General features: G+C 38.5%; 1 protein-coding gene and 2 pseudogenes across 16 annotated transcripts in view; 2 read left to right on the plus strand and 1 right to left on the minus strand.

Moving 5' to 3' along the window:
* ENTPD5 (ectonucleoside triphosphate diphosphohydrolase 5 (inactive)) overlaps window positions 1–19,701 on the minus strand; it is a 75,217-nt gene that overhangs the window by 45,981 nt on the left and 9,535 nt on the right. For 12 of the 16 annotated variants that reach the window (XM_039883761.1, XM_039883748.1, XM_039883762.1 and 9 more), the window contains exons 3-12: window positions 18,380–18,440; window positions 8,535–8,871; window positions 7,781–7,860; window positions 6,181–6,324; window positions 3,463–3,538; window positions 3,155–3,190; window positions 2,725–2,813; window positions 2,343–2,422; window positions 1,679–1,740; window positions 574–675 (exon numbers count right to left, since the gene is read on the minus strand). In XM_039883761.1, the coding sequence (XP_039739695.1) occupies window positions 574–675; window positions 1,679–1,740; window positions 2,343–2,422; window positions 2,725–2,813; window positions 3,155–3,190; window positions 3,463–3,538; window positions 6,181–6,324; window positions 7,781–7,860; window positions 8,535–8,751 (886 nt within the window). In that variant the 5' untranslated portion in view covers window positions 8,752–8,871; window positions 18,380–18,440. The other 4 variants (XM_039883752.1, XM_039883749.1, XM_039883759.1 and 1 more) reach the window with 3 other exon arrangements.
* LOC120619921 (uncharacterized) lies at window positions 5,662–5,780 on the plus strand (annotated as a pseudogene).
* On the plus strand, window positions 12,544–12,662 carry LOC120619919 (uncharacterized; annotated as a pseudogene).

The raw sequence follows: 19,701 nt of genomic DNA on the forward strand, positions 1-19,701 counted from the left end.
CAAACTTCCACAGTTTCATGGCTCTGGAGCAAAGGGACCTGCTTCTCTGTGGCAGCTCCCCTCCCTCACCTGTGTGCACCAAAAACAGCCACAGCCAGCCTCGAGCTGCTGTCTAGCATTGTGTTTCATGGTACTTATGAAAATTAGTCAGAGGGCTTGCCTGCTACCTTCAATGGAAAAATCAAGTTTTTTCTCTTGATTTTAAGGTTTGTGCCTTTTATAATGCTTAAAATGAATTATTCTTCCTATCATCTCAGTTTAACTTGTACTATAATTTAAATAGCTAAACATTAACTGAACCTGAAACAGTTTTGCGCTGCTGAAGGCAGAGACCCTTAATGCATTAGACCCAGGGTAAGAATGGATCCACAACACGGCCAGGGGAAAAGCAGGATACCGAGTCATGGCTGCCTTGTTCACCGTCACTTCACATTATTTTTTGAAGGCATACCAAGATCTGTTTGGAATGAGTCCCTGCAACATGACGAGCTTCTCTTGAGCTCTGGAAAAAGTTTCCCATGGGACTTTTCCAGACTGTAAAGATAATTTCAACCAGGGAAAAACATCACTTGCCTTCTTGGTTGCCACCATACTGGTATTTCACACCCCCAAAAATCCACTCTGCTTCTAAATATCTTGGAAGACAGGCACTTCGAAAAGTGTGTGCATCAATCCCTGAAAAAAAAAACAGACCACAAAGTAAGAGGCTAAGATGTGAGAGAGAGGGAGGAAGGCAAGCAAGAAGCCAGTAAGTTTGAAAGGAATCATCCAGGTGGCTGGGCCTTAAAATCATATAAAATTAGTTCTACGACTATGTCCTATGACAAAAATTCTTATTAGGGTCCATAGATGGGCTTGCAGGATTGGTGAACCCCCTGAAATGATAGACAAACCTTTGTGCATATGTGCATTTGGCGAAGGGATCCATGGCTTTCATCATATCTCAAAGAAATCCAAATTCCTACGATGGAATAAGTTCCCTCCTTTCTAAAAAAGGGAAAAAACACTATCCTACTTTTCTCGCTGGTTGTTCTAAGGGTTAAATGAAATACATTTGAAGATGTTTTATAAAGTTTGAATAATAAATTTTGAATGCTAAACAATCATCACAATAATAGCTTACTGTAAGCTAGGCACCATACAAAGTGCATTAAGTGCAAAATTTTATTTAAGGTGAACAAAGGAGCAAAGAAGGATTAGCTAACTTGACCAAAATCACAAAACTGAAACTGAACCCCATTCTGCCTGACCTCAAAAGCTGAGCTCTAACCCTTCTACCACCTGTGAAGAGATGTATGGAGCTGCTCAGCTATTGCACCTTGCAAGTGGACCCTGCTGCTTCCTATATTTCCCACGTAGAGCCAAGGGCTTGAGCAAGCTCTTGCCAGATTCACCCTTTGAGCCTTGAATTGCTCAACTCTCAGCATTCTGGCCACTGACTATTCCCCCTGTACAAATAGACCTCACTCTAGTAGTGGCTAATAATGTATATACCAAGACATCTGAACTCATAAAGGAGAAAAGGCATTTGCTATTATTATGTCCATTATACAACATATGCTTCCTAATTCGGGACAACCCTTTCCTCCTCAGAATCACTACCAAGGAAGGCAAGAGGCAAGCTGAATAGCGGTCTCATTCTCACCATCCCCCAACCAGCACAGGCACCCAGACGAACCTTCTGTTGCCAGGGCTCCCAGGGTTGCTAGTCTTGCAGCTTTCAATCCAAATCCCAAGTAACTGTAAAATACAGGATTGACTCATTTCACGCTGGTCTGGAAGTTTCCTCTTTCAAAAATCACCTGTCTCCCTCTAGCGGGAGGAAAACCTCATTCTCTGTGACCTAGTCATCAGTGTGGACAACAAGTGGTAATCTTGTATGGTTCAGATCAAGGCTGTTGCAGTAAGAACTTATCACAACTATGATTTAAAGGCCAGAGACAGTAACGCTTCCAAGAGTCCCACCCTGGGAACCATCCCCAGAAAAGCTCTCATTACCCTTGCTCTCAGCCCCACCATAATCAAACTCTAGGCTGGATTTTGAACATCTGAAGGTAAACTCAATGGAACTGGCACAGAGCTTTGGCTGAACCTTTTCTGAGTGTCCTCCTTCTAAAGAAAATGTTTGGTTCTTTAAGTAGTATACTTTTGAGGCCACAAATGGAGAAATCTTTGGGTCCCTTGGCCTTTGGTAAGTGGCTTGGGTTTCAGCTGATAGGCCTTTGGGAACTGGCAAAGACTATGTAAGGCTCATCAATAACAGATGTGAAAATGCTTTGGCAAGTTAGGAAAACCATCACACCATGTGAATTATTATTATTCTTCCTTGTCCCCCTTCTCACCTATGTGTATAGAGCTTATAAGTGCTGTTAAACATCTCAAAAGAAGTGAGGTAGTCCCTAGGGGTTTGTTCCAGGGTTTTCTGAAAATCAGAAAAAGCAGAAAGAGATTCAGGACATTCAATTATCTAAAGATGTTATCACCACCATCCCTGCCCCCCACCTCCAAAAAAAATCAGAGATAAAGGAGACAAATTAAACTGCTAATCTCGCAAGGACTGAAGAATCAAAGGGACTCTGAACAAAGGGGAGTTTGCTCAGTTGTTAACTGCCTCTACTCAGCCTCTTTGTGGTGGAGCTGTCTGAAAGTGGAACACCACTTTCTTAGCACCTCTATAAGCCTGCCAAGTAAGTTGCTAACCAAACCTTCATGTTAATGACTCACCTGCAACTGGGGCAGGAACGTGATTTGGGTGGAAGCCCCGCCCAGGTCCAGGGTCCCCACAGTCTCCTGGCTGTGGCCATGCAGCTGACCTGTGAATGAGAGCCGGTTCTGAACATATGCTTCCTGGACAGCCTAACATTCCTCAGTCTGCAATTTTTTTCCTGCTCTGGAGGAGATCCATATATTCCACTGCTCCCCACCCACAAAGGCTCCAGGCAAATGCTAACCCAGAAGGACTCTTGCTGCAGCTGAGACCTTGAAATCAGGTTATAAACACTAACTTCCTGTCTTTCCTTTCCTCCCTCCACCCATTTTTTTTTTTTTTTTTACAAAAGGAAAGAATAGTACAGGCAAAAGGAAAGGTATTTTTGCTCTTGAACCATGTGTGAAACTCAGTCAAAGTCTTAGGATACACTTAGGAATGTATTACCTGTCAGAAAATTCACAGTAATCCAAGCTAATACGCCTAAAAGAGAAAGACAAGGATTACATCCCAGAGCATTTTCCCCGCTCTTGCTTGGTCCCATCTTTGTTCTTTTTCTAAATTTCATGTCTAAAGCATACATTTCCCTTCTCCCCATCCTTTCATTTCCTACTATTCCATTCCTCCTTGCTTATTTGTTTCTCCTTATTTAGTTCCTTTTTCTTCAGTTCCCCATCCCTGTACTCAGTTCCTTTAATTAGATCTTTTATTAACCCTGGCTCTCTCCTCTAGAACATATATCAACACCTCTCCACCTTCATAGGATCCGTCCATGATGCTAACACTGTCATTTGGTACCAGGAAAGGTGACTTCTTGAAGATCTCTTGTACCTAGAGAAAAAGGAAAAAATCTGATTCCCTAAGGCAATAAAACAGATTTCCACTTTTGGGTATATCCTAAAATGCTTAGAAAACTACTCTCTTCTCTTTCCCTGAATAAAATTTTAGTAAAACTCATTCCTTTTCCCTAAAGAAACTAGAGAAGGAACCAGGCAAGCCATTATTGGTTTTTTGTAAAAACAAAACACAGGGATTCCTTCGACTTTAAAATAAATCACAACCAAACCACCCACATTTACCGGTGAACTGGACCTAGGAGAGGGCATATATTTGACCCTGCCAGCTCAAATCAGGATCCTGTAATTTTTGTAAAAAACACCTGGTTAATTCTACCTGGACATATATCAGAAGCGAGGAAAGCCCTTTCTCACTCCATTTCATAGATGAACAGATAAACTCAAATAGCAGAGAAGAGTTAGGCCTGGGTGGCTCCCGAGGCTACAGGAAAGTTTCTGCTGCTTTCCTATCAAATTCTACAGTCTTTGTCCTTCCTGGTAAAGGAGTTCATGTCTGCAGGCTGAGGCACTCTGGTGTCAGGCCTTGTCAAATCCTGGCACATGGCTGGGGCCTCAAAACAGTCTAGAGAGCTCCGATCTAGATTTGTTTATCCTATTTTAGGAGATGAACATGAAGATCTCGCACAAATGTTCTTGTCTTGCCATAAATATAGGTCAATGATATGGGTGTTATGTCTTATTTTTATACGATTTTCATTGTGGGGGGCAGTTTCCAAATAGGATTAGGAGGAATTCTAGTCTGTTGGCTGTTCTCATTTCTGATGGGACAAAACACATTATGCAGTGACAGCTGGACTATGTTTCAACTAGGAAAAGGGCGTTAAGTGATCTGGAAACAAGCTTTTAAGTAGATAAGCAAACAGGAATAAACAGAGAGAGTTTCTGCTCTTGCTGTCTCTACCCCTCCCCTCTAGACCCACAGTTTACTTTCAACATAGCAGCCAGAGGGGTGCTTTAAAAACAGACATCAGATCATGTCTCTCCTTAACTCAAAACCCTCCAGTGGCTTCCTTCGTAGAGAAAAGGCCAAAGTCCTTATGCTGGCCTTTGAGGTCTTACGTGAGAAACCCCTCACACCTCTCTGACCTCATCTCCTACCTTCCTTTCATCACTCACTCTTCTCTAGTTTACACTAACCTCGGTGCTGTTCCTTGAACATACCAAGCACATTCCTGCTTTAGGCCTTTGCACCTGCTGTTTCTTTGGCTTGGAATATTCTACCCACAAATGTCGTACAGTTTGTTTCTATATTCCCTTCAGATCTATGATTAAATGCATCTTATCAAAGAGGTCTTCCCTGGCCACCCTATTTAAAATAGCATCTCCCCCACACTACTCCCAGCATTTCCTATCTGCCTTATCTTGCTTTCTTTTTTCTCCATAGCTTCTAAAGTACCTGACATACTTTGTATTGACTTGTTTATTTTGTCTTTGCTACTAGAATATTAGCTCCATGAAGACAGGAACAGTATCATTTTTTTGTTCCCTATTCTGTGTCGCGAATAACTTCACCAGTGCCTAGTACATAGTAAAGCACTCATATGATGAATAAACAAGTGAACGAATGAATGAATGAATGGGGAACTGAGATTCAGATTCTCATGCAGATATTCCAGGCAGTTTGTCCTTGGGCAAGGAACCTAAACCCTTTGTGCTGACAGTCAAAGGAGAATGGATTTAGAGGACTGAATTTAGCATACCTGTAATATAGAACCTTTTTCTTGCTGTGATTTTTTGTTATAATGGAATTCTGCCTATACTCTTCACAATTTTAAATTTTATTAATCTCATTAATTACATGTTTTTTGCATAATAAAAGTGTACAATGTTAAAAATATTGTTTTTAAAACTGTAGTTTTGATCTAAATGAGAGCTGAAATAGATTATCTTAAAAACCTTTCACATTTTATAATTTCACAATTCTCAAAAACTTTATGAGAAAAAAGTCAGACACACACACAAAAGAGTATAAACTGTATGATTCCATTTGCATGAAATGTATGAACAAGCAAAACTAATCTATAATGACATAAAGCAGATCAGTGGTTGCTTGGTTTCATGGGAGGCAGAAACTCTCCTTGCAAAAGACTACAAGGAGTCTATGGCCATGCTACCCTGAACATGCCCCATCTCGTCTGATCTCGGGAGTTAAGCAGGGTCGGGCCTGGTTAGTTCTTGGATGGGACACTACCTAGGAATACTGGGTACTGTAGGCTTTAAAAAAAAAAAAAAAAGACCACAAGGAAATGTCTGTATTTGTCAACACTTATTTAACTGTACACTTAAAATGCATACATTTAATTGTAAGTTATTCTTCATTAATGATTAATTGATTAGCTGACTAAAAACAATTTCTGATTCTGCTATAACAAATTAGGAGAATTAAGAATATCATAGACAGGAAGTACTTTAAACTTTTTAGGAAAAGCTCTATAAATTCAAGAGTAACATTTAAAAATGTAAATAGTTACAAAAGAGCCCAGAGTCACCACAGTGCTTTAGCGATGGTAGAATACTAAAGGTAATAGTAACATTCAAAAGGACTTTCAACCCATAAAGAAAATATTTATATAGGGGGAAAGAATTATTCCAGATGCAGAAGACTTCAAAAATTACCTCAAAGAGCAGAGCCTGGGCTTTCTGTTCTGGCAGTAAGCGCAGTCCTGCTGTTGCCTTCAAGACCACTGGGGTCTTTTTCCAGTGACTTCGTGGGATTGAGTCTTTGGCCACCTCTAAGAGTCCTTGAACAGTCTCAGCACCCTTCAATAAGAGACGAGCCACTCATCCAGTTAACAGTCCATATAGTGACACTTGTGCAGTCCCTCATCATGCTCTGGGAGAGCAACAGGAGTGGGGTAGCAGAGGTCTACCTCTCTGCTCCATAGAAGCAGAAACCTAGAGAAGTGGGCTTCTTTGAAGGAGAATCCACTTCATTTTGGTTAAATTATAATAAAAATGATTCTTTTATAGTGTGGTCATTTTAACTGACTGTTATTTTGTGTTTCACATAAATTAGCTTCAGGCCAGAAAGTTGAGTAAAGGAAATGCAGAATTTGGAGTTAGAAGACTTGCTTGCTAGCCCTGTGGCCTAACATTGGGGCTTCCTGGGGCTTGGATTCCTCAGCTGTGAGTTAGGAAAAATGCCTCATACCACCACAAAACTGTTGTGTGTATTAAATAAGGCAGACCGGGTATAGTTGCCATACAAATGCTAGCTGTACCTGTTATTATGCTACACATAGGACAGAATGTCGGGTTTAATTTTGCATCACCAGTACTTACATGCATGGTACATAGCAGATGCTCATTTATGATAAATTAAAAACCATTATTCCAAACCCACTGTTCCTGAGTAAGCATCTATTTTGACAACATGCTGCCTCTTAATCATAATTAATAGCAATCACCAATCTTTCTCTCTAAATGTCAAATCAGTTTCTGATAATACAGTTGCTTTCAACAGCTCCATTTTCTAGCACATTTGCCATTTCATAGTAGTGAGGTAAGAAAATAAACATCCACCCAGTTTCTTCAAGGTCAAGCCATTTTTAACATCATGTTCTCCTTTGGTTAATGATTATGCTTGTGACACTGAACAATACCTTTATATTTGCAACAAAAGTTCAACATCCTGCCTTATTCTATTTTATTTCAGTATGGACACTGACACATTGGGGGTTGCATGTTGCAGGTGCTCAAATGTGAAATACAGTCACAAAAAAGCTCTTCATTCATCCTCTACTACCAAAGATTTTTGTCATCATGGGTTCTTGCCTAATTTCGAGTATAGCCATAGTTCTGTCCTATATCAGGGCATTCTGAAATGGAGTTTACTGCATCTACATTCTCTCAGTTGTCATGTTTATATTTCAAACCATATAGAGCATCATGTTCATCTTCTGCATCTACATTAGTCAATGCAGGTGATAGCTTCAACTCAAAATCTTAAACAGTAAATACAAAGAGAGCAATCTCCTAAAAGAGATTGCATGGTCACAATCTATTTTAGCCTCTTTCTATCAAAGCCCTAGTGAGCTCGGGGTATACAATTACTGTTTATGCAGGATATTAGCAGAGGACAGAAAACTGATCTCACATATGACCTCAATATCAGCAGTGAACAGCATGAGATATTCAACAGCAGCAGTGTGGTACTGTTATCAAGGCACTGAGAATCTAAATATCTAATTTAAAAAAAAAAAACAAACAAACTCACCTGCTTAGGTTGATCTACAAAAGCAGAAAGTCCTGGCTTCACAGAATCAAAAATTTCCCCTTCCAGAACTGGAAGCTGTCCTATTTCGTCCATGGAACAAGACAGAAGAGAAATATCTGATTACCAAAAATTAGGCTGCTTCTGATACTGGGCTCTGTATCATATGACCTACTAGATTAACCTACTATTCTCTTGAGTTATTTCAGATAATCCCACCTGTGAGGAATGGCTTGTGGAGTATTTCAGATAATCCTACCTGTGAGGAGTATTGGGTAGGGGGACAGAGGATGATAGGCAGTCTTTGAGAGTCCTTCTGTCATTTCTCTGTTGGACATCTAGTTCCTACTCCTTTCCCTAGGCTCTATATGTAACCTGAAGACAAATACTGGAAATTCAGGAAAAGTTAATATTCAAGGTCCCCTTACTCCCTTCTCCAAGGATAGTAGTGATCCTTCTCTTAAGACTACTTTCAATATTCTCAATATTCTGGACCCTGGAGTATTAACTACCTCCAGAGAAAAAAAAGACAAATTACAGCCATACTTCTTGAACACATAGGTTTAAAACTACAGGCAGCCCAGATCGCTCTTAATTTTACACTGAATTAAAACATACAAAATATTCTTTGAAGAAAGATACTCAGTAGCTGTAAGATTCTGTAATTCATACCACACACTCTCAGCACATTTGTTTCTGGGAGGAGATGCTGGAGTATGAATTTACTGACTCTGGTGAGGGTACCAGTTGCACTTACCTGGTATTTTCTGCACAAAGGTGTAAACATGAATTCGTGTTCCAGTGCTCCCTGCATCGAACATGATTCCATACAAGATGCTGGCACTGACATTGACGGGGCACATGGAAGACAGGAAGATACCCTCAAACCAAGTCTGCTGGTCTCTATGGAAGACAGTGCTACAGACACAGGATGCCACCAGCATGAAAAAGGCTGCCCCCCACGAAGTGGCCATTCTCTTCCCAAGATGTGGTGAGTCTAGGTTTTTGTTGCAGAAACAGTGCTGCTCAAATATCTGCAGTGGCTTACAGGACTAAGATACACAGGTTAGACCAACTGGCCTTTTTGTTTATACCTGCAATATAAGAAACACCAATTATAGAAATCCTATCCTTTTCCCCAAGATGCTCTTTGTCTAATAACTAGCACAACCAGCCAGACCAGGGTTACATAGGCTCTTAGCAGCTTTTCTGAAGGCCATCTGGTGGCCAAAGGAAATTAGGATTTAAAAAATATTTTCCCATGCTCTGCTTTTAATTGTAGGGTGGATCTCACATACTCAGACTCTCTCTGCCATTCTGCTTTCATTGAGTTTAATTTTCTTTCCATTTTAACAGTTTTGATTTTAGCTATATACTAACCCTTCCCCCTCCCATTTCTATCTCTTCTTTTTGATATAAGAAGCTTTGTTACGGCTATGCCACCCTGAACGTGCCTGATCTTGTCTGATCTCAGAAGCTAAGTAAGGTCGAGCCTGGCTAGTACTTGAATAGAAGATTATCTAGGAAGACCAGGTGCTGTAGGTGTAATAACTAAATGAATGAATGGATGAATGAATGAATGAATAAATAAATAAATAAGCAAGCTTCAATTTCTGAATTAAAGTTATAAAGTTCCAAAGAAGTTATAAAGTCCCTAGCACCAGGGTGTTTACAGCCTTCAAAAATGAGGGCACTGGACTGTCACCTGTGGCCAATGATATTACCAATGGCTTGAACATACGTTCACATTTTAAGGAAATAAATCAACTAAATTTAAAACACTTATATAGAACCATTATGGTTTTTAAAACATCCTTTACAGGTTTTAGGTCTTATCTCCCCAAGAAATTAAGGTGGATGGGCATATTAAGACAGAGAAGTTCAATGACTTGCTGAAAATTATAAAGCAGGTCAGTGATGAGACGCTAATCAGAAATTAGTCTTCACTCTCACCAGTATTAATAAAGAATGCCATATCTATACTCTAACATGTAAGGCTTCCTTAATTGTTCCTATGTACTTTGCTCAAAACAGCTTTGGGTCTTCTGATCCAGCTTTCATCTCTGGACTTCACCTTTGTACAGGTCATAGATTCTGGTTAAACAAGATTTAATTCCAAAGTCCTCAATTCCCAGTCCTTTTATCTCTAACAATACTCAGAGTACAGACTGAGATTTCTCAATCATTCTCAAGTTTGTTGTTTCTCCTACAGTTTATCAAAATGTGTGCCTCCCAATAGGTAACACAGAACATAAAATAAAGCAAATTAAAGTTAATTGCATTTGGAATTTAAAACAATTTAAAAAACTAGAGTTGTTCTGAGGTACTACGAAGGTAGACTTATCAGTTTGAATACTATTCAAGGCCGAACTTTTATCCTGAGGAATTAGAGCTATTGACTAGGAAAGGAAAACTTTTACAATCTCACGCAAAGGGAACTTTATCCTAGGAAACTGAAACAGGGCAGGCAGCTGCCAGGCCAGATTCAAACTCATCTCTTAAATCACTCCCTTTGGCTGATTCTTATTTTACAGCAAATAGGCTGGTCATGTAAATCAATCAAAATAACTGAAAACAAAACAAAAAACACCTTTAAGTTTCTCTGAGTGTTAACAGACCCTTGCCTTGTCCAGAGCTGGAACCATATTCACCACTTGGTCCCTGTTCTCCCTCAGGAAGTATATTTAAAGGCTCTTAGTCACCAGTCTTCCATCTCTGTGACTAATGGCATAGCAGCTTCTTTAGGGCTCACTCATATTTTCTCTATTGTGGTTTCTGAAAAATCTCTCCGGCTTCTATTTCCATTAAGCAAACATTTGTTTTTCTTCCAAAAGAGATTTCAAGGGGGGCGGGAAAAAAGCATACGAGGTATTTGTTTTCGTCAAATGAAAACTGCAGAGTCATGCCAGGTGTTCAGTGTAAAATCAAACAGATTTTAGGGAAATCAAAAGATGAACACATAAAATGCTCCTTGTCTTGCCTCCTACCTCTAACACCACTTCCAATCCCATTTTTCTTTAAGGTTAGCTACTTTAAGAATGGTAGTAGAAGAGCTTACAATTAGAGTATATAGAATAGCATCCTATTTACATGACACCAGCTTGCACGGTTTGCTCATTCACTGTTAGTCATTGCTTAAATATCACTGTGTTCTCAATGAACTCTTCCTTGTCCACTCTATTTAAAATTGCAACCCACCTGGTCACATACATGTCTTTTACGTTCCTTCCCCATTATTTCTCCATAGCACTTCTCACCTTCTAATACACTATATCATTTACTACATTGTTTTCCCCCATACTCCCTGCTCTGTGACCACCCCCTGCCCCCTGGACAATGTGGACATACGCAGGACTTTTTGTCAGTTTTGTTCACTGATGTGTTCCTGGTGCTGGAACAGTGCTACCACATAGTAGGTACTGAAAAAATACTCTGAAAGGATGAACAGTAATCCAATAGCTCACGGACTGGATCTTACCCATTTAACAAGAAATATGATAGCTGACTTCTTTCTAAAAAGAGAATAATTACCTACCCATTGGAAGATCAAGATTTCAAACTTCCAAGGAAGGACTGCTTCTCCAAATGTGTCAATTATAAAAAGTTTTATATGCTACTCAAAATAATGTACATAGTCAGGTTTATTTTCTATAGACTGGAGAGTATACATCAATATATTTAAATCCACTACTTTCAGAACTGGTCTTCTCAATATCTTACAATCTCCTATTCACCCCCGACAAACCCCCATCTTCTTTTCTTTGAGACTTTGGTGCCAATGTTTTGTCACTATACCCATCTCCTTCTAAGGTCTTTTTCAGTGTATCTTTGTTTCTGTAGTAAACACTAATCCTCCTACTCAGCCTCTCCAGAGCTTCACATTCTGAATTCCCTTCTTCCATGTCACCCAGAGCCTGAGAGACCATTGTTCCACAGGACCCGGGCCCCACCTGGGTGCTCACCTGCTCGTATTTGCCAGTTCCCTGCGAATCCTTGCTTTCACTGCTGCTTGCCTTTTGCTCTTTGCTCTTATTTCAGCCCTTCTGAATCAAGCTAGCTTCATGAATCACATTTACCTTTGTACTAGCTTGCAACTGTGTGGCATTTTGCCTACTCACTCCTTTCTTTATCCTTCACTCCTCCCTTCTGCCTTTTCTCTGGGTACATATGATTGTCTGGTTTGTTTATTTTTATGACAGTTAAGTGCCAACTAATAGATTATATAGCTTATAGGGCAGAAGTTGCTCAAGAACTGAATTCTGTATTTTTTTACACAGGAGATTAATTACCTACCAATTAATGTTTTACAAGATTACTTAATAATATTATGTTTACAATTACATAATACTATTAATTCTCTACTAATTCATGTTTTTACAACATTAGCCCAATAGTATAGAATTTAATAGTACTTCTTGATAGCTTCCATCCTTGAAATGAATTTAGAAAGCTGGGCATTAAACTGTCTAATTAATAACTGTCTAAACTGTCTTCAGCTTACTAGAAGAAACGCACAAGTAAACCAACAGCTATAATGTACTGCGGTAAGTTCTCTAACTGAAATAGGCACAGGGTGTGACAAATAGACTTACAGGGCAAATAACTCATCTTAGAAGGGGAAGGATGGAAGTGGGAAGGGAGTGAGTGGTAGGCTTCTCAAGGGGGATGAGAGGCCTAAGCTGGGTCCTGAAGCAAAGGTAGAAATTAACCTGGTGAAGTGACATGAAAAAAATTTTGAGTTCAAGTTCTAAAAGAGTTCAGTATGAGTCTATGGTCATGACACTCTGAACGTGCTGGATCTTGTCCGATCTAGGAAGCTAAGCAGGGCTGGGCCTGGTTAGTACTTGGATGGGAGACCACCTAGGAATACCAGGTGCTGTAGGTGGGAAAAACAAACAAATGTTCAGAATGGCTGGAATATAAAGGTGTACTAGAATAGAGGGCAGGTGTGAGAAAGGATGGTTCTGGAGGCAATGAAACAGATTTCAGAATGAGTAGACTTATTTTTCTTATATGTACAATTCCATGGTGACACCTGTTATTTAAGTTTCTATTTCTTCCATAAGCAAATATCAATACTGATTGACTTGCATAAAATGACACAGTATTTCTCAACAGTGGAAAATAATGGAATAGGACAGGTGACTAGAAAGATCCACCAAAAATTCTGAAAACAGTGAAATGTAAAAGCAACCACTGCCAATTCTTTAGAGGTCCACAGCAAAGCTGGCTTTAACAAAGTTAAAAATGAAACACTAAGGAAGATTAAAATGTAACTAAAATTAAATTTTTAAACAATAAGCTGAACTATGAGAATGGATTAGTCAAAACACCCAAAGCTTAAGTTAACCAAGCAAAGCAAAACCAAAGTAAGCCTAATAAGGTAAATCTGGAACAGATTTCGGCATAGTGAGCAATGCCTCATTTGGGGATATAACTGGGGACCTACATACCCAGTACCAAGGTCCAGGGCCTTGTAACACCTTGCTATCTATCTGAAGGGTATCTAAGGTGAGGGTGCATGATATCTTTTGTATTTCCCAAACCAAATACTGACCTGGAACATATCAGACATCAGTAAGTGTGTCCTGAATGGACTTGGTACAAATGGGCTAATGGTACCTACCTGCAGGAGCATTGGGGCAGGGAGTACCCTGCTTCCCAGTGTCTCACTATGGCTAAGTATCACATCTTCAAATCCCCATTACCCTCCAAACCAGCCTATGGATAGGAATGCTATTCCAGAAAGCCTGTTTACTCATATATTAATTCTTTCGTTTAGCCATTCGAGAACTTATCAGTTGCCTAATGCTACTTACAAGAACAGCATTCAAAGATGAATCATCACAGACCCGCCCTTTAAGAGGATGCAGTAAACAGGAAAATACATGTCAATTAATTACCTCTGTAAAGTTAAAATGTGACAAGTAGCACAGTTACGATGCTGAGACTTCAAAGCAGGGAGAGATTACTTCCAGCTGGGATGATCAGAGAAGGTTCTGTGGAAGAGGTGGCATTTGAGGAAGGTCCTGAGAAGAGGAATTAGGACAGGAGAGGAGTGCTTTTCTGGAAAAAGAAACAATATGGATGTAGAAAAGGGATGGAGAGGCCCGGGGGAATGGTGAACAGATCAGTTTGCCTAACTGTAGTAGGAAATAAAGTTGGAAGGACAAATTGAGGTCAGATAGTAGAGCATCAAATATTAGGCTAGGGAGTTTAGACTTTGTAGGCAATGAAAGCCATGGAAGATTTTGAGCAAGGGAATATTACAAATATGAATCCGGCAGTTACATGTAAGGATTGGGGTGGAGAGCCTTCGTAGGCTCCACTCAATTGTCTAATTCTATACATTTACTGATGTCTACTAAGCACTAGTTACCAGAGAATTAAAGGTAAATAAACAGACCTTTTCATTCAAGATGCTGAGTTTGGCAGATAGTAGGGAAATTATGGAGTCTGACTTCATTTTTAAATTTCTTCAGGAATGTCTGTCACATGGATTTGAGAAACAAAGCGGAAAAAAAAGTAGAAGACTATAGTGGAGGAAGGTATAGAAGAGGAAGGTTAGCACTCAATGCAGAGGAAAGACTGTGGCCAAAGGAACACAATCTGAGGTAATAATGGCAGCTAATATTTACTGAGACCTTAATACTTGCCAAGCACTATGTTAAGTGTTTTACATAGATTATCTCATTTAATCTCATAATACCACCCTGTGAGGTAGGTTCTATTATTAATACCCCCAGTCAATAAATGAGAAAACAGAAGCTAAGGAAACTAATTTAAGACCACACAATAGTAAGTGAAAAGAGCCAGAAATCAAACCCAGATTGTCTATTTCCAGAGCCTAGACTAGGTTACTCTGGAAAGGTCATCCAGTATGGCTCTAGCAAGGGCTGGATATGGGCGTGTAGAGCAGAGAATGGTCAGATATGAAGCTGTTAAGTTAGACTGGCATAAGACTGTGCAAGTCTTAGAGTAGTTTGATCTCCTTCCTATACATGATCAAGGGTTTTTGATGTTTTCTGCTGGTTCGACCTTTATTACATTTCCAGAATCTGAACATTTCTGACCACTTTCATCACCACCACCTTGGCCCCAGCCACCATCACCTTATGTGATTTACTCTAATATTGTTCTAACAAATTGCTGCTTTTACCCTCATTCCTCTAGTCTATTTTTAATAAGCAACCAAAGCTATCTTTCAAAAATGTGTTAGAGTATCTCTCTGCAAAATCCAGCAATGGCTTCCCATTTCCTTTAGAGTAGCAAGGTCCCAACAATAGCTTTCATGGATCCATCTGCTCTGCCTCCCTCCCCTTACCCCTCATCTACTAATAGTTTTCACCTTATTCTCCTCATGCTGACCTCTGTGCTTATACGTCACACATGCTCCTGCCTTAGGGCCTTTGTTTGGAACAATCTTTTCCATATATCCACTTGATAAATTCCTGCAACTCTTTCAAATCATTGTTCAAATGCCCCTCTCTTATTGAGGCCCATCTTCAATACCATAACCTCCCTCCCTCATGTGCTCTCTACCCCTGCCTGCTTTCTCAATCCTCTTTACTCTGATTTACCTTTTTTCCCATACCACTTACGACATTCTAACTTTCTAGATGGCTTGTTTATTCTGCTCATTGTCTATGTTCCTCTGATATAAGTTCTTTGAGAGCAGGAATCTTTTTTGTTTACTGATGTAGCTCGAGCACCTAGAAAAGTCCAAGTAGGTGCTCAACCGAAACTGACAGTAGGGATAAACTGCAAAGTGGCATAAAAAGGGAAAAAATAATACATTCATAGTTATATTTTTAAGAGAATTAATGAATACCTAATCTAGTCATTGTTTTAGAAGAAATTATAATTTTAGTTTTCTGAATCTATTAAGCTAAATTGAATTTCTTTAACCACTTTCAAATTGTTAATATTGTGATTAACTTTCAAAAACAATCTAAATACGAAACATTGTTTACATTGTCTAAATTCTTTTCTATTAAACCAATAAATATTTTAGGATGCTGTATATTAATTATCTATCGCTGCACAACAAATAACCCCAAAACTTAGTTTCTTAAAACAATAAACATTTATTATCTCCAGTTTCTGTAGTTCAGGAATTTGGGAGTGGATTAATTGGACAATTCTTGCTCAGGGTCTCTCATGATACTGTTGTCAGGATGTAAGCTTGGGCTGCAGTCATCTGAAGGCTTGACTGAGGCTGAGGACCCACCTCCAAGATGGCTCACTCAGTGGTTGGCAAGCTGATGGCTGGATGTTGGATGTAAACCTCAGCTACTTCTCATGTGGACTCTCCACTGGGCCTTGAAAATCTTCACAACATGGTGGCTGGCTTCCTCCAGAGTGGGCAATCCAAGAGAGAGCAAGGCAGAAGCAGCAATGTTTTTTATGACTTGGCCTTGTTCATACACTATCACTTCCTCTATATTCCATTGGTCATACAGACCAATCCTGATGAAATATGTGAGGAGACTACACAAGGACATGAATATTAGGAGGTGAGGTTCATTGGGGGCCATCTTGGAGGCTGGCTACAAGTTATATACAGTATTTGCACAATATTTTGTATTCAGCTTTTTTTTTCAGTTTATATATGTTTCTATTAACATAGCTTACATACTTTTTGTTTTAGGAAGTAGATGTTTTTCCAAAAATATTAACTCTTAAAAACTGAAAACAATATGGACTTTAAACTTCTCTTTTAACCACTTGAAGCTTTCCAATTTTTCTTACAGTCTAAATATTTTACTTAATGAAAGAATTAAAATCAGGACAACTACAACTCACACAATGTCCTCTTTGTTGTTCCTAAGGGTGAAAGTGAATTTAAATACTTCAAATAAAAGTCAGATATATTATGAAAGAGTAGGAATTAATGATTCATTATATTTAAAATTATAAACATGTTAATAACTGAATAAAACTAAGTGAAATTAAATACTAAATCAAGGAAGATATAAAGTGGAAATACTGATATTAACAGAATGGCAATTTCCTTTACGCTATTACGGAAAAAAGTTTCTAATCATACAATGGTAGCATTAATACTTAAGTACTGAAGAGATATTTGGTAGAAAGAGACAAGACTGACTACTAGCACAGATCTGAAAAATACTGAAAAATTTTATAAGAAGAATTTTTCAAATAGCAACTAAATAAAAGAAATTTATTTAAAAATCAACTTTTATTAGATTATTGCCAAGAAGCTATAATAAAGACCTGTAAGCATGGAAACTACAATGGCAGAGACGGAACAAGAAGAAGAATTTCCCAATAGTATGAGTTGTTTCATGTTGGTGGAGAAGTGAGAATTTTTACCCCAAGGGCTTAGCCTACATTGGACCACACTATCCAAAGTAGATTCACAGATCAGGATGCTGGTTGATATCTTTTAAGGTCATTCCAATCCTGAGATCAAATACTTTTAACTCCCAATAAAAGAATTAGAATTGATGCATTGATAGTTATCAAAAAATATAAAATTCTTTCCTATAAATAGATCTTTTTTCTGCACTTTATTACATTTTAATCAAAACATCATTAGACAAGGCTCCTTCTGTATAATGAAACCATTTGGGTGTTATACCAAAATGACATCAGGTAGTACATGACTTCATTCTTCGTTTCAGGCTTGACTTAGCTACATAATCAAAGCATGGGGAAAGCTGTAACTATTGTTGCCTATTGTTCTTCATCAGTCACAAGGCCTTTCATTAAGAGTGAAAGTTCTCTAGATTAAGAAAATACTATCAATCAGGAGGGGGTTAATAGCGCCCCAATAAGCAAATATAATGAAAATCTAAGGTGATAAATAATCTCTGCCTCTAAACCCATACCCACTGTGGGAGGCACTTACTGCAGAGGAATAATTACAAGGGTCAATGCCATATGTCATTGTCTATATTGGAGTTTGTGGGAAGAGAAGTGAAAACATGTTTTCCCTTTCTTGTTAGCAAGTGAAAAATAGCTACTGCTTCAAACAAGTTATATGAGAAAGACTGAAATATTACAATACTTCATGTATAAGACAAGGAATAGAGATTCTATGTAAGTACATTTCCTCAGATGTGTCTTTAAGATGCTTCCCCTCTAAATACCTTAACATTTTTATTTTCACAATGTTTTGTAAAAATGTCTCTAAAGTAACATTTATGGTTTAAGGTTTTGATTATGATCATCAGTTATATTTTTCTGTAAACCTGGTATGCCTCCAGGGGCTACAGGTTTATAGGATTATTTGCCCTTCTGCCACTAAATGGACCCATTACCATAATTTTTGAGCTGGTTTTATTTGACATCATGCTATTACTATGTGCCTGACTCCTCTGATAAGCTGCCATTATCTAATTTGAAAAAATCTTTTGTGGGAGGTGGATCGGAGATCTATATTTATTACACTTTGTCAATTTATGCAAATGAAGACCTCTCCAATAGAATAAAGGTTGTGAACTTTGTGACAGCTCTTTTAGCGACTCATAGATTCCTTTCCATTTGTTATAAGCTCTCAGCTTAGAATAAGAAAGCAGAATTTGCAGAAATCTGACCTATGGAAAAGTGCAGTATTACTTTATATAGGTTACTTACCAATTTTTCCTTTCCTTTCTGGGCTTTCCCCGTTTCCTTCAACTAATATGTCACTCTCAACCTGTAGAAAATGGACATGGATACTCATATAAGAGCAATGTTCTCTCCTTTCTCTGTCAGTATGCCTATTTTTGATGTAGTTATCTCTTTCACATTTGTTTTGAATCTGTTCAGGCTTTGGAAATCAGATCACCAAACTCATTTCCTGACTGGTAGTTGTACTCTTGGACTTTTTCACCTCTTCCACTCTTTCTTTTTATTCAAACTACAACTGCGGCCACTCTTATAAAATCACTTGTTTATAAAATCAGCAACAGCAAAAGGAGGCAAATCACACTCCCTCTGAAAGCTAGTGTACATTTTTGTGTAAATGTATGGTGAGGGGCAGTGAGTAAAGAGCTAATCCGCAAACAAAGTGCAGTTTATGCACTTTGTTTTGTGAGGTTTTTTTTAGGCTGTGAAGAACTCAACTACTAGTTGCGTGCTCCAAGTGTGACAAAAAGCAACCACTTAGTATTACATTTATGAGGATGTGGTTAAAAGGGACCAAGCCAATCCCAGTCCTAGGTACATACCCAAAGAATTGAAAACAGGGACTCGGATCATTTGAGATCTTGCTCCCTGTCATATGTTGCCAGTTTGGCAACTTTTATAAAAACTAAAAGAAAAAAAACACGACTCAAACAGATATTTCTATGCCAAAGTTCACGGCAGCATTATTCATAAGAGCCATAGATGGAAACAACCCAAGTGTCCACCAACAAATGCAGAGATAGACAAAATAATATACACATATATATAATAGAATATTATTTATCTATAAAAAGGAATGAAGTTCTAATACATACAACGTGGGTGAACCCTGAAAATGTTATGCTAAGGGAAAGAAGCCAGACACAGAAAGACAAATATTATATGATTTCACTTATATTAAAATAACAAATAGGCAAATTAATTGACAGAAAGTAGATTAGAGGTCATCAGGGGTTGGAGGAATGGAGAATGGGAGCTATTACTTAACAGGTCCAGAGTTTCTGCCTGAGGTGATAAATAAGTTTTGGAAACAGTAATGATGATTGTACAACACTGTGAATGTAACTCATCCCACTGAATTATATATTTAGAATGGCTAAAATGGCAATTTTTATGTTATACATCTTGTACCAGTAAAAAAAAATTAAAAACAGAAGGAACCAAGCATTTCAAACATAAGGTCATAAGAGGAAAATCGGGGCTACTATTTCAACAGAGTTAACAGTATGACAACAATCCATCCCTGTGCTACTTCCTGAGTTAAATTCTGAAGGGTAGTACTGACACTC

This window comes from Pteropus medius, unplaced genomic scaffold (genome assembly GCF_902729225.1).
Source record: "Pteropus medius unplaced genomic scaffold, Ma_sr-lr_union100, whole genome shotgun sequence".
Taxonomy (NCBI): domain Eukaryota; kingdom Metazoa; phylum Chordata; class Mammalia; order Chiroptera; family Pteropodidae; genus Pteropus; species Pteropus medius.